Below are 15,416 nucleotides of genomic sequence, written 5' to 3' on the forward strand. Positions count from 1 at the left end.
TGTGTTTACTTTATAACCGTTTAATCTATCTCCTGTCTTATTCAAAAATACACATTTTTCACTGCTGGACTGTATACATTAAAACCTGTATGTCATGTACATATTGTGGCTAAGTATGTGGAATAAAATACAATTCGAATAAATACATGAATACAAATTTATTTTATAAAATACGTAACATTCAGCAGTGTCCTTTTTAAACCGAAATCTTACATTAACACGTCCCAATATGTATTCGAAAACTGACTCACTGATTAACCAAGGTCATTGTTTCTGAAAAATAGAACAGGTGAGGTCTTCATAAAGGGAAAGAAATCACCCAGCCATCTTTCACCCCTCTCCAGTGTTACTCAGGTTTTCAGATTTATGATGAGTTTTTATGCTAAACTTACAAATTGTTAAGCATGTTCAAATTAAATGAAATTTTATTTTAAAGTATTAATACTAATTACATTCACATATGCGTTCCATGACCGTTCATGCGGGTGAGTCAAAGCAAACGTCCGTTCAAATTTTGTAATAGAGTCAAAATATTTATGAATTACAGCATCAATTTCAAAAGAAAAGCGATGACATACAAATGTTTCTTCACACTGAAGAATAACCAAAAGCCTGCTGGCTGATTCTCTTATATGCTCAGTCTTTTTTCAGGAACAATCCAACAAAGTGGCCTAAAAGTTACCTTAGTGATTGTGAGCAGCTTGTGGAAAGCAGACAAATGGTGAATGGTCTTTAAACTAGGGCTAGATGTAGCCTCTCACCAGTAAAAAGTAGTGTACACAAGGATCATTTCTTGGACCGATCCTTATCTTAACCCTTTGCACTCCGCGGTCCGACATATCGGACATCGTAGTTTAGGCTAAAAACTCCGCGGTCCGAAATATCGGACATCGCAGTTTAGGCCATAAACTCCGACGTCCGATATGTCGGACCGTTGATAAGTCGCGTTTACTGGCTACATAAATGATCCAAATGCACCTAATTTGCGATATACGCAATCTGGGATAGTTATAGATTATAACGATGTACGGTAGTAAACTTTGATACTCTATGTTTTTTTTTTTGTAATGAATAATGCAACATCACTTTCTATGACGTATCAGCTGAAGTCAGGATATCAGCTGGCTTGTGTATTGCTTTGTTCGCTGTGAGTTCGTGCTTTGTTTGCTGTGAGTTCGTGTTTCAGATAACCTCTTTTTCAGTGGATAAATCGTTTTCAATATAATTAGTGTTTTATATTGTTTATAAACAGTATAAAATAAGTGTTCAGTATATCACAGACATTTCACGATTTGTAGAATTTGACACCAATTGATAAAGTGCCCATAACTTTTTGGATTTTCGAGGTAAGTTCATAAAATTTTGAGTGTAGATACATAGTTAGATAAGAATTCCAAAAATAATAACAGTTTATAGGGGGTCAATGTAATTTTAGTCAGTTATAAGAGCTGAAAGTGAAATTTTATAAATATTTTTACATAAATATATATAAAAAAATTAAAAAAAAAAAAAACAAGATTTTTGGATCAGCATTTTTTATGTTCTTTTATATGCAGAAACTTATAACAAACAAAACAAAACAAAATTGTTGGCTTTATGTACTAAAATAAAAAAGTTATGATTTTTTTTATGAAACCCTTACACTTTTGATCAAATGGCATTGGAGTTTTTCGCTAGTACACTTGCAATAGCCACTGGAGTTTTTGGCAGTGACACAAAATTTCACTCCGGAGTGCAAAGGGTTAAACACAAATTACTTACCACAGTAGGTTGAGCCAGCCACACCATTATGTATGCTGACAATTCAGTTTTGTTAACAGCGCACAAATAATTTTATAAGTAAATTTGTTTATAGCTGTAAACCTTGCCACTGAATACTTCCAGACAATTATTGATAATTCACTGAACTGGCATGACCATATACATACTCTTCAAGAAACTCAGCAGTGTCCTATTCACCCTTAGAAAAACACAAGCAGTTAGCATACCTGAAGCAGTTTTAATTGCCTATCATGCCCTTTTTGAGAGCAACATGAGGTATGGGGTGCCTCTTCTCAACAGAATTTAGAATGTGTGCTCATTCTTCAGAAAAAAAAAAATGGTAAGAATTGTCTGGTCTGGGACGGGGGGACAGTTGTAGAAGATATTTCAAAGAGCTGAAGTTGATGACAGTGTTAAGTCTCTACATTTACAAAGTCATTATCCTGGTAAGTTAATGTAAGTCGAGTCAGCAGACTCGACATCAAGACCTGCATAGGTATAGTACTAGAAATACCCAGAACTTTAGTCTTCCTGCACATCATTGGACACTTTTTGAGAAAAACCCTTCATATCTAGACGCAAAATTTCAAAACATCCTGCTTCAAGACGTCAAGAGCGAGAACCCCAGAACACTCAAGTTACGTCTTACCAGGTGGCTTCTTGAAAACCCCTTTTACAGTGTCAATGAGTGTGAGTTTTCAACATATAATCATGGACTCAAAACCGAATTTGATTGATTTTCAAAGCAAGAAAATTTGTTTGTAGTTATTTGCATAAACTTGTAACACCATTTCAGGTCTTGGTGATCTTGACATAAAGTACCCTCTCTTTCTTTATTTGTTCAATCATGAGGTACCCATTGAGAAACAACTTCTATTACTTTTAAAAATTCATGCAAGATTATTCGAATTGCTACGGATCCAATCCCTAGCAAACGGTAAAGTACAGTGCCAGTCCTCTAGGATCACATTATAACCGCTATCAGTGTTTTCTTAAGTGACGGTGGAATGCTGCCTTCCCGAACATTATTTATCTTTAAGTTAATTATTACCCCTTTGAAATTCCAAATACAACATAAAAAAGTAGCAGAAAATGGCGCTTCAGAACCAAAAGCAATTTTGAAACGTTCGATGCACTTATCTTGAGACAATTCGACTTTAAATATCATAGCCCAAAAATTATCTTTTGATAATTTCATGAAGTTTATCTTTCTCAACAAGTACACTGATGAACCACATTTGTTGTCAGGTACTGACTGACGCTCGGATAATCAGATAAGATTATTGTAGTATGCACTGCCCTACTGATATCTCAGAGTGACTCTCATAATCTGTAAACACGTGATGGAATTTCTTTATTTGTATTTTGTCAGTTCCTTCAGTATTTTATGACACTAGAAACCTCATATCAAACTGCTTAGAAATTTCACGTCTCTAAATTTCAAGTATGTACACGTATCACTCCAGTTGTTCCCACTTAATAATTGTCAACAGTTTTATGCTATTTCCTTGCCACTAAACTATGCAGTGAAATTCTTGTAATTTTAATTCTATAAATGCATATTGATTAGTTTAACAAGTTACAAGCATTTTATTTATAGTTTTTGAGTTTGGAGGTCGTTCCGTTCCTGAAACACGGTTTTTTTATCTACTCAAGTAAGGCTATTTTCTGCAGCTTTGAGATGCCCTCAATAGAAACTTCCTCTAAAAGTCACAATTTATGAATAACTCACCTGCATCTCTATATAATACCAACAAGGAACCAACCGGTCTGCTCATTGTGCCATGGTTTACTGAATATATTTTATTTTTGTTATATTCATGTATAAAATGTAAAGAGCATAATTAATAAAGTATTATCCATTAAATTGATCTATGACCGTCAAAAGATGAATACTATACTAAATGGACCAAGTCTAAAATAATCATGTTTCTAATAGTTTGAATAATTCACTAAAATAATGTTTGTGAGTCTCCGAAATTATTAAATTGTTTACATTCTCCAAATATTTATTGATTACTACACTAGTTTATATAGCAATACCATTTTTCAAATGCTCAATTTTAAAACCCTCACTGATCATTATTAAAGTTTATTTTAGTAAATTAATATGTACAATAACTAAATTAATTTAACCAACTTATTCCCAAAAGATAATATGATGTATGATAGTTACTCAAAATGTATAAGCATTTAATGAAAATAGTTATGTTTATTTAAGAAATATATAATGTGTTATATAAACGCGGTCGTCACCATGTCGCTTTCCTCTCTCCAATTAATCTTGAAAAAATCTACCAGTGAAGACAAACTAATTTCCAAATCGACTTGCCTAACATTTAAACTAAAATCTTCTTTATATTTTAGTTGACTGCATGATATTAACTTAATTACATGCACAGAATCTTGTGGATGATTCTTTGGCAATATACAGGACTATCAGATGGCTTTGTTTAAACCCACCAAAGCTGTAGAGGCTATGTGGGTCAGGTACTTTTCCTACATATTCCACATTTGAAAGTATGGTGAATTATGTTCCCTTCCTATTTATATCCTTTTCCACCATCATTTGAGAAAAAAATGATGAGTTTTTCGTATAGTTAGTAATGTATAACATTCTCAATGTAAATATTGTAGTTTAATACATGCAGCACAAGGCAGATATACAACTGTTTGAGTAAATTAGATTTATTAAGGACTAGCTTTGATTATAGAGGTATCCAGAATTTGCATTAGGAAAGGAAGAAGCATGACCAATGGTTAATCTAGAATTAATTGATCTTTGAACTGAATGCAAGAGAACTGTAATGTTTTAAGATAGATATTTTTAAATTGTGTTTTTTTGTTTTGTTTCATAATTAAACAGGGTTGCTACAGGAGTCCAATAATGAAATTCCCTGACTTTTCCCTGATTTCCAGACCAAATTTTTCATTTTTCCCTGACTTTTTTCGACGCAATCCCCAGGGTTTTTGCTTCATGCACCGCGTCGTCTGCAGGCTTGGACTCGGTGCGGCGGCAGTAAGTTTATTTGTGTAAAGGGATTTTATATTTTTCCCTGACCAACGTCGAAATTCCCTGACTTTTCCCTGACTTGAGACCGGATTCCCTGACTTTTCCCTGATTTCCAGTCCTGTTTTTTTTCCCTGACTTTTCCCTGACCTGTAGCATCCCTGTTAAAGTAAAATTACATAATTCCTCTTTAAATTACACAATTTGTTGCCGAGCATATACACAAATTAAACCAATTTTGTGATTTAACAAAAAAATTTCTTAATTCAAATTTTGTGTTAAGGCTTCTGTGAAACTTTAAGGTAAAGTACTGAACCATTTAAGTGTCTGGATGGTGTCTGTTGCAATACGTTTTAATTGGACAGTTGGATATTTTAGAATTTGAAGCATTATAGTTTTAGTTCATAAGAAACAAGTACGAGAACCTGGGTTCTTTGAAAATAGTGGATTAAACAACAACAAATGGAATGGGATATTTAAGAAAATTGGTGAATTACCAAGGATAAAAAGCAAGTAGATCTATAAACCTATAGAAGAATAAGATGACATAATGCTAGCCTATTAAAGGATGAAAAGATGTTAAAGAAGGTGAAAAGAGCCATGAATACTGTGTTATAAGTTGCATAGCTTCTCAAAATTTTCTAAACCCACAATCCTAAAACCTTGGGTGATGTTATGGAAGTCTATCATATTTAAAAAAAAAGGTAAAAGTGATGAAATAGGAAATTACAGACCATTTGGCTATTGTGCCAGTTTTTTCTAAGGTCATGGAAATACTCATATCTAACCAGTTATCAAAATTTTTGGAAATGAAACATATGCTTTGTAAAGAACAATTTGGATTCCAAAAAGGTTTATCAACAGCTCAAGCTGTTATTTCTTTGATCGATGTGGTTGTGGACTATTATGAAAAGATTTTGCTGCCATAACTTTCTGTGATTTTAGCAAAGCTTTTGAATGAGTGTCTCATAACACTTTGATTAAAAAAACTAGAACATTACAATATTAATGGGGATAGCCTTAGATGTATTTAGCTCTTACTTAAAAAAATAAATCTCAATATAGTATGAGAAAAAGATGTATCTGTGAAAACCCATAACCTGAGAGTACCACAGAGCTCTGTTCTAGGGTCTTTGCTGTGAATGATGTCAGTGTGTTATCCCAGCAAATAGTTTTATACTCTGATACCATTATGGTCACAAATAAAGATTATAACAAACGTTTTGAAGACTATAAATTGAATATTAAGCTTGTAGAGAACTAGATTAACCTTCGATCCTAATTTAAATTGGTCTCAGCAAATTATAGGGGTTAAAAGTAAACTGCAATTCAACGTTTATGTAGTGAACTTGAGGAGAAAGCTCTTATACATTAACTTAGCTTAATACAGGTAAGAATTGTCATAAATTTTAACCAGTACCAACTAAACTAGTACTTATACGTATCTTGGATAAATTTATTAGTTAAGTTCAGTCAGTATAAACCTTAAAGCTCACATTTGCAAAATTTTTATCACAATTACTATAAAATAAAGACCAGTAAATATTTGTTTTAACTGTGGTCAATTTCAAACAACTTGTATACTTACAATTTTCTATATCTTTATGTTTTAAGATGGTGGCTCTTCAAAGTTTTGAAAAGGAATAGCTATTAGCTGTAGAGCAAAACGTTTACAGGTTTCACGGTCGTACAATAACTATTATTCTTTAAGAATAAGAATTTTTCTACTAGAAAGAATTCCACACAAATATATTGGCATGTCAATACAATGTTACAACTTTTATAAAACAATGAGTACTTCTCTAATCTCTGCAAGGCTTCTTATCAGAAATTTTTATAGCCTGAGGGTTTCTAAACCTTTTGTTCTCCATAATTGACAAGATATAATTTGTCCCTTTTGAAATTTTGACTAGTTGCTATGTTGAAAACACTAAGAGATATTAAAATCTTTTAAGTACTACCAATAAAATCTGTTAGTTAAAAAAGTATTTTAAATCTTTACTTAGGCAAAAAGCTTTCTAATAAATGAATGTCATTTTGAAAATTTGTACTAAATGAAGCTGACTAAAAAATGGCATGGGTAATACTATTATTTCTGTTCCAAATTTAGTTTTAATCAATTAGATATCACACAGCAGTTATTATGTTATGTCACATAAGTAGATATGCACTATTTGCTAACAAGGGATACTTTTAGAGTCTAGGAATCATGAATGAAAATGATCAGGATATTTTGTTGGGAGACTATTAACTTAATAAAATACAACAGTAAATTTATATACATTATGGTTTTTTAATAACTATTAACAAGATACAATGATATGCTTTTAAAACGATATGAAAATATTATACCTAATTTTTTATTTTTAGCAAAGCATTTATCAATCACATTGTTATTTTAATCACAACTTAAAACTATAACAGTTCTTTTTTTAACTAAAATTAAACTGTAACAGACTTGTGAGCCTTGACGATCGTGTAACACAAGTCCATCAACTGTAAGAACTCACTAGCCCCATCCTGTAGTCTCCAGCTGCATACAGCAATTTTTTCACAAATATTGGCCTTCTGTACATCAGTCAATTCCAAAGAGTCAATAACACTTTTCTGTACCTGATCTAAAATTTGTGAAGCGGAATAGGCTTCCATCATCATTTTATCAATGTAATCTTCGAGTTTCTGGTAGTCCTTAATTTCACAAACTTCCATCAATCCCTTAATCCAGTGATTGGGCACGATTCCTGTTACTTCAAAAACATCACTTGTGCTTATTTGATCTCCAGCTTTGAGCCGAGAACACGACTGTAGACAGGTGATGGCTCGTCTCATGTCACCACCGGACATCTCTACAAGTAACTTCATTGCTTCCGGCTCACACTTTACATCCTCTGCATCACATATTTCCTTTAATTTATCCAACATCTTCTCTTGGCCCAAAGGTTTAAATCTAAATTTTGTACAACGTGAAGTGAGTGGCTGAATAATGCAGCTTACATAATTACAAATCAGACAGAAGCGTGTAGAACGAGTTTCTTTTTCCATAGTTCGCCGAAGTGCAGCTTGGGCCGCACTTGTCATGGAATCAGCTTCATCAAGGATGACAATCTTGTACGGTGGACACGGTCTTCCATCTGGGCGTACAGAACTTGCTGTCAGTTGAGAAAAGTTTTTCACCTTCTCTCTTATTACTTGGATACCACGATCGTCAGATGCGTTGAGTTCAAGAATTCTCTCTTTGTAAATATCGCCAAATAGCTGGCGAGCGGCAGCAATTATTGTACTGGTTTTACCAGTGCCTGGAGGTCCATAGAACAAGAAGTGGGGAAGATCTGCTCCGGTCAAGCACTGTTTTAACACTGCTACAATCTCGTGTTGTTCCACCACCTCATCCATGGAACGAGGCCTGTATTTCTCAACCCATGGAGTTAACTTGCTCTCTTTCTTTGGTTTCATTTTACTCATTCCTGCTTTAGCTGATACATCTTCTTTCCCAAGTTTCCCAGTTTTAAGAAAAGACTCCATTATCCTAAAACAAAGCAACAATTTAATCATACAATGAAATGCTATGATAACACACCACACTAGATTCACTAAAAAACTAATGGGTGAAGGTTGCATTCTTCCAGCATGCCCTACACATACGAGTATCTTCAGTTTTCAACTATTACAATTTTTCCATAAAAAAAACGGAACATATTTAAAAAATTGTATCCTGCTTATTAATACAGTTTCACCAGGGTCTAAATAAGTTTATTAGGATCATTTTCAAGGAATCGTTTTACAATCAATTAGTCCTTTCCTGTTACAAAACATCTAAAGGAAAAAACTCCCTGTACGTGGAATATTGTTCCTCAATAATGGAACATCCCATCTTTCTGAAGAACTGAAAAAAATCAAATACTTCTTCTTGCAAATATACAACCAATCTTCTTCTTCTCTAATCTAACCAATGGACCAGGAGGTAATCGAGGGACTGAAAAGGTGATATTGTTTGACATATATTTGGTCCACTTTAGAAAAGATAGAGGAAGGTAGTAGCTTCAAAACGATCAATATAAAATATGTCATCTATACACAGTTGCTAAATCTTTAGAAGAAATGCCAGTATTTGTATTTTAAAAATCTTGGCACAGGTAGTGGTCAAAAATCTGCACCAGAAAAGTGGTGATCATCTAAAAAAAAACTTACAGTAGGAACAATAGATGATAGTCAAGATGTAGCAATGTTGAGTGATTTACAAACCCTAAAAGAAATTGAGGCCGGTGAGGTTAATGATTGGTTCAGATATAGTCGATGTTGACAACGCATTAACTGATGATCATATATTGAAACTGTAACACAAACAGATGACAAAGAAAAAGATGATATTGACAATAAAGTCAATGCATTCAGGTACAGGGTTGCACTGGTGATGTAGTCATGGAGTTATTTTATCCATCATTGCTACAATTATCAAATGGGAGAATGCTCAATCTCAAATTTCTGTTTATAGAAAGATGTCCCCTGTGATAATAAGGGGACATTTTGGTTGTTGTAATAGTGTATTTGTGAATATGTGTATGTGTTCTCGTTTTATTGTCAAAATCTAAAATATTGTTTATTTTCTATGAATTATTAAAAAACTAATTTCCCCCTGGGACTAAATAGGCCTTGTGATACAAATTAATAGTCATATCACTAACTAACTAGACTATACTAGTAAAAGTATACTAAACTAAATGTGCCATGATGAAAGAGGTACCAACAAGTCTTGCATAGTTGTTAAGCAGATATCAAAAAAGAGCTCTGGCTTATATTAGTATGAATTCTTATATTATCTTTCTAAATGAAGCACCTCAAATATTAACTTAATTTGTCCAGTCTGAGTTCTGTAGCTACTTACAAGAGAAAGTCATTGAACAACTTGGGGCCAAAGTACGAAAAGCCCTCCCTCCCGATCTAAGCTTTACTTTGGGAAAATGGAGCTTATTGTTCTGTCGAATGATACATTCATAGACCTCCAGGTATAAGAGCCTCTCGCTTATGTATTGTGTCTCTTAAAGAAAAAGAGCTTTGTGAATCATGCAATGTGTCAGCATTCTGCATGCCACTTCCATGGACAGCATTTTGATAAGTCTCTCAAAAGGGGGAGGAAACATGGTGAAAGCATTTAAAATGAACCTTATTGCTGTGTTTTGATGTCTGAAAAGTCTATTAATATCAGTCCTTGAGATGCTGTTTCCATATGGGATTGCAGTGGCAAAGAACTGACAAATAATTAATGCATGAGCTGGAGCTTGCAGTCTTGTGCAGTAACGTTTTGAATCTAAAAAGACCCCTCAACCCGCCAAGAGCATGTTGAGAACGTGGGTGTCATGGTCACAAAATGTAAGATACACCAAAATACTGAATTTGCCATTATCTTTTCCCTCAATTATATCTATTATGCTTTGTTATTAATTTAACCATTAAAAAGTCGAGGATGAAATAAGACTGTCCAAATTTGGTAGAACACGTTTCATCACTGTTTGTCATAATGCCACTCCATAATGTGGTTCTAAACACTAGGCTGGTTTCACACGAACCACAAAATATGGTGGATGATCTGGCATGTGATCGAGTTCGGGAAAGTACCAATCAGAAATGCCCCTGGCCATCAGTGCGCCCTTTGGTGACTGACGCCTTCTACGCCATCCTACAATTCTGGTGAAAAGAGAAAAACATCCCTCAAAATAGTATCCAAATTCAAACTCAGATCACGTGAGTGCTCGTAAAGGTTAACTTCCAAATATTTATTAAAAAAAGTGTTACACATAGTTGATGAATAAATTATTAATTTCTTATGTCCCACGTATTTTAATATTAATAACGTTTATTATTACGAATTTTTAGTGTTATACAATTTAAATTGAATTATGAATCGGATAAATTAATTTACACTTTTTAACCAATTTCCAAATATCATAGTTTAAAGATTTTTTCATTAATTTACTTATTTAATATTAAGCTATGAGTAAAAGCATGAAGTTCATATTTCAGTAATATTTTTTACAGCAAACACAATAAAATTGTATCACATAAAATTAGTACCAAAGTTTAAGTGCACAAATTAATATGCTCCCTTTAGAAAACAAACCAAATCATTATTAAATGCACTTATTTGCCATGAAAAACCACTTATTTAGGTCTGGTGAGGAAATTTACTTATAAAGTATTATAATTATAAAATAAATAATGATAAAAATTATTCATAAATATGGGTGTATTTTTAAGGTGATCCATCTGATTAGAAGTATATATATATATATATAATTTTTCAACAAACATTGAATCACAAAAAGTACTTGCTTCGCCGGGACAATATATATGTATTATATATATATATACATAATCTATCACAAGAACTCGTGAAAACCTTGATCATACTTATCAACTCAGTACAAAATCTTCGGTGCTGAGGTTTGAAATGTAAAGACAAGCTTAATCTTGGGTGATACTTCCTTACTAAGAAACATTTCTAAACGTTTTGCAAATAATTGTGGAGTCATGACAATTGTCTTGTTGGGAATTCAGTTGGAATTCTCATTTTATTTTATATTTTGACACGTCTCTATGTGATAGAAATTGTCGTTTATGGCTTTGTGGTCATGTGTAATTTGGTAAGCTGGTCTGCTTTTGGTTGTGAGTTAGTGGTTTGATGGTGTTACTCCCATACTGATGGCTAAGAACAGAAAATATCAACAAAATAGTACTTATCAGGTAGGTAAATAACAATTCCAGATGCTCAGATAATAAATATAAGTTTTCACGTTTCAAGGCCATTTTGTTGCATTTATAAAATGGAAGTGAGGTCTCAAGCAGCTAACATTACTTCACTACACTTGATAGCTTATTTATAATCTATTTGTTGCTTTTTATATTTATTTATATTCTTATTTATTGCATGAAATTTATTTATTACTTGTTATATTTATATTCTTATTTAATACATTAACCCGTTCACGATGACGTAACATAGCGTACCCCATCGGGTGTACACGAGATCTTTCAGAAATGCTGTTGTGTACCCGATGGGGTACACATTGCTATGTATTTCCTTACTGTGTTATATTTTTGCCTGTCTCGGTTGTTTGTTAAAGTTGATCCCGCGCTTAAATAAATACCTCAAACTATTGTGTACCCTTTCGGGCACACAACAGCTTAATTAAGGTAAATTAATCTTTTTAGCTACCACATTTGCTGTCTGACATTCAGTTAAAATTCTAATGCATTTAATCAAATGTAAAAGAGGATTTGTCCTCATATGAGTGTAGTCATTTTTACCATGCAGAATTCCCTGTAATATGTGTGGGAAAAGTTAAAAACAACTCATTCTCACTCTTAAAAAATTTTACTTTTAAAATAAATTTATTGTTTTAATCTTTTAAAAGCTGCTCACATTGCCTATTCAACAGATACATCATTTTCCTAATTCCTGGAACTATTTGACAGTATTAGAGCTGAAATCAAGGGAGTTGAATAATAGCTGTTATGGTCATCCACAAAGAGTAACAAAGTATATTACTACATAAACACAAGTTGATAGAGTACGAATTACATAAAACTCATATAAGCCATCAGCTGCAGAGAGCACTGAAAACCAAGATAACGAGAAGATAGTATATAAATTTTATAGAGTACTTAATAAAGACATTCTCATTTTCAATATTAAAAAAGGTTGTGCCCTAAAATCACACATTGGCTAGTTTTGTGCAGAATGGATAAAATACATTTATAATATTGAAATTTTGATTGGCAACTCTGCCCAATAATTTTACTTATACCAGACATTCATATAGTTCACAACAAAGCTTCAGGCCATTGATCTCACATTGCGCAAGCTGCCCTTCGGGAGGGTGAGCCAATTTGAGCAACTGAAGCTCAACCACAAACTTGACCACAGAGTTTATCCTAATGATTTTAAATTATTAAATTTAAGTACTTAAAAGCAGTTTATTGTAAAATCCATTGGGTAGACTTTAATAAGTGGCCTACACTCATTATTCAGTTATTTTTATCAAACGGTTCGATTGGTTTTATCCCAATGAATAATTTGATATTACAATTTATTTAACTTAGCATATAACTATTTCAACAATAGTTATAGTACTTTTAATGTCAACAATAAACAGCAAGAAATAACTAATATTTTGAGACTTTGAAAATGGCAATGAATATGAAAAAAATATGTGAGATATTTCTCACAAGTAACTGTTTAAGTGGCTTCGACATGTCAAAGTTGGCTCTGGTAACCCATGGAAAGAATTCTTTCCTCCATTTCACAAAAGCAGTTACTCATTGATATCAAGCTGGGGAAGTTATAAATGTTGTAAGGTTTCTTTGATATACAGGTCTAGGGCATAGTTGGTTTTCTTGTTTTATAATGTTATTGTTATTTTTACGTTTTTTAAATTCTTCTTGTTACAGTGATTTATTATAATTCTTATTGTGTATGATTTTTATATTTCGAAGTTAGATAATATATCGAACTGTTCGATAATAGCAATCGAATGACAAGTGTAGACCACTTGTTAAAGTTTCCCCTTGATTCTGTAAAAATTTAACAAAACAATGATCTATAGGGGTAGAGCACAATAAACGGACCCGGTTTTTATATCGCTTATTACAATCATCGATACTAATATATCGAATAACAGAACTATCAATTGATATAAACGTATCTGAAATACTAAATTAAAACCACATGTTCCAAATTAATATAAATGGTTTTAAAAATTACATAATGTCATAAATAATAAAAAGATCATAACCATTAATCAAATGATAAAACTAAGACAAGTGATATGAAAAATGCCTTTTAAATAATAAAGAAATCTTAACAATAAAACAAAGATCTTGGAACCGAGAAATACACAGTAAATCATCTTTTAGTGTTATTTTGTATAGTTTTTATAAAGTATAAGTTACTATAGTTACTTATAGAACAAATCGTGTTTAGAACATGAAGATGTGTGCATATTTGGTGCATATGATATACAATAGTTCAAATTAATTACTATTGGTTGATTATATCGATGGGTATAATAATTCAATGTAGTTTGAGGGTAGGGTACGATAAGCGGACCCGGTTTTTTATATTGAAATTGGCAAACAATATTACTTAATCATAACCATCGATATAATCAATCGATACTGATTAATTATTTTGAACTATTAACTTAAATAATCTATATCAACAGTTGTAAACACTCTAAAATAATACACATAGGATAATATTTCAATTTTACATTAATTCTGATTATTAAAAATAGCAGTCAATTTTAGAAAACTACATGACGTTGCTTTTTCTTGGCTTCAACATGTTGGACTCATACCGAAAAACCCATTATGTGAAATTTGTGGGAAAGAAACTGTAACTTTGAGAGGAGTAAATATGGTAGTCTTCAGTTTTCCTAATTTTGGTTATAATAATTTGTTTGATCACTGTAAATATTAAATTCATACTTTAATTTAAAACATATGATTGTTATTGAGGACTATAGGTACTTTTATATCGATTGACAGACTAGGATTTGGGATGCAAATATTAGGTATCGATGACTATATTCTTCGATATAAAAAACCGGGTCTGCTTATCGTACCCTACCCTAGTTTGATAATATTGATATAAAAAACCAGGTCCACTCATCATACTCTAACCATTTATAGACCTAAAGGAATAATTTAATTAGCCTAGGTTATAAATCAATGGTATAGCTAGCTTTCCAATTAGGTTTAGCAAAAGAATACAACTAAAGATTAAATAAATACAAGAATTTACAGATTTTAAATTTCCTAATAAAGAATAGTAGTTGCACAGTTCATTCTCACTACCCATCACAAATCATAGTACTGGAGCTAGGTAAAACAAACTTACCTTTGAATAAATAATGCTTATCCTGTAAAATGTATATCAATGAATAACTAAGTTTTATTAAAAAATCTTAAGTGAGTTTATCGAAAATATTAGTACCTACTAATCATGTACTCTACTCAATCACAAGCTAGGTTAGGAACAGAGTGCACACTGCACACCGCATAGCTGTGGAGTGGAATACAAATACATCACAAATTTACACAAACAGTAGTTTCATTCCCGCCAAAATCTATCAAGTTCATAGATTATATAACACAATTTAAAACGAGTTACATGTTGAAATGTATAATTTGTTATATATACAAATCTGAAATATATAACAATACTTTTGTCAATTCACAATTCAATAACGACAATGTTCATATTTTATTTGTATCGATGTTATTTGAAACAAAGACAAAAAAGTCATTAGGTATACCTAGCTCAGGTATAAAAACCGACTCTACGCTGTGAGCTTTGATAGTTTGAAAGCCACAAGAGACGTAATTTTAAGTATACGATTTTGCGAGATGGCTTTATATAATGTTTTAAGTGTTTTTAAATCTAACGATATGAGGGTGCCCGTAAACAACTATTTCCTCTTTTTACCTACTGGCCCTATATTCCTTTTATAATATCTACAACAAAGACAATTGTTCCTATACTTACAGCAGTGTCAGAACAAGCGTGCGATTGGCAATAAACGTTTAACGATTGGACATAGATTTAGCTGTCATATCGACAACAACATGGTCATAACTGCTACTAGCC

At 32.4% G+C, this 15,416-nt stretch overlaps 1 protein-coding gene across 1 annotated transcript; it reads right to left on the reverse strand.

The window, feature by feature from the left end:
- Positions 1-7,044: 7,044 nt before the first annotated feature.
- On the reverse strand, positions 7,045-14,852 carry LOC124352789 (replication factor C subunit 4). The gene is made up of 2 exons (XM_046802463.1): positions 14,667-14,852; positions 7,045-8,297 (listed from the first exon to the last, which is right to left on the reverse strand). Exon 2 carries the CDS (start codon positions 8,291-8,293, stop codon positions 7,214-7,216), a length of 1,080 nt encoding a protein of 359 aa, XP_046658419.1. The 5' UTR covers positions 8,294-8,297; positions 14,667-14,852; the 3' UTR covers positions 7,045-7,213.
- Between the last annotated feature and the right edge of the window lie 564 nt (positions 14,853-15,416).

The sequence above is a fragment of the Homalodisca vitripennis genome, chromosome 1 (assembly GCF_021130785.1).
Source record: "Homalodisca vitripennis isolate AUS2020 chromosome 1, UT_GWSS_2.1, whole genome shotgun sequence".
NCBI lineage: Eukaryota > Metazoa > Arthropoda > Insecta > Hemiptera > Cicadellidae > Homalodisca > Homalodisca vitripennis.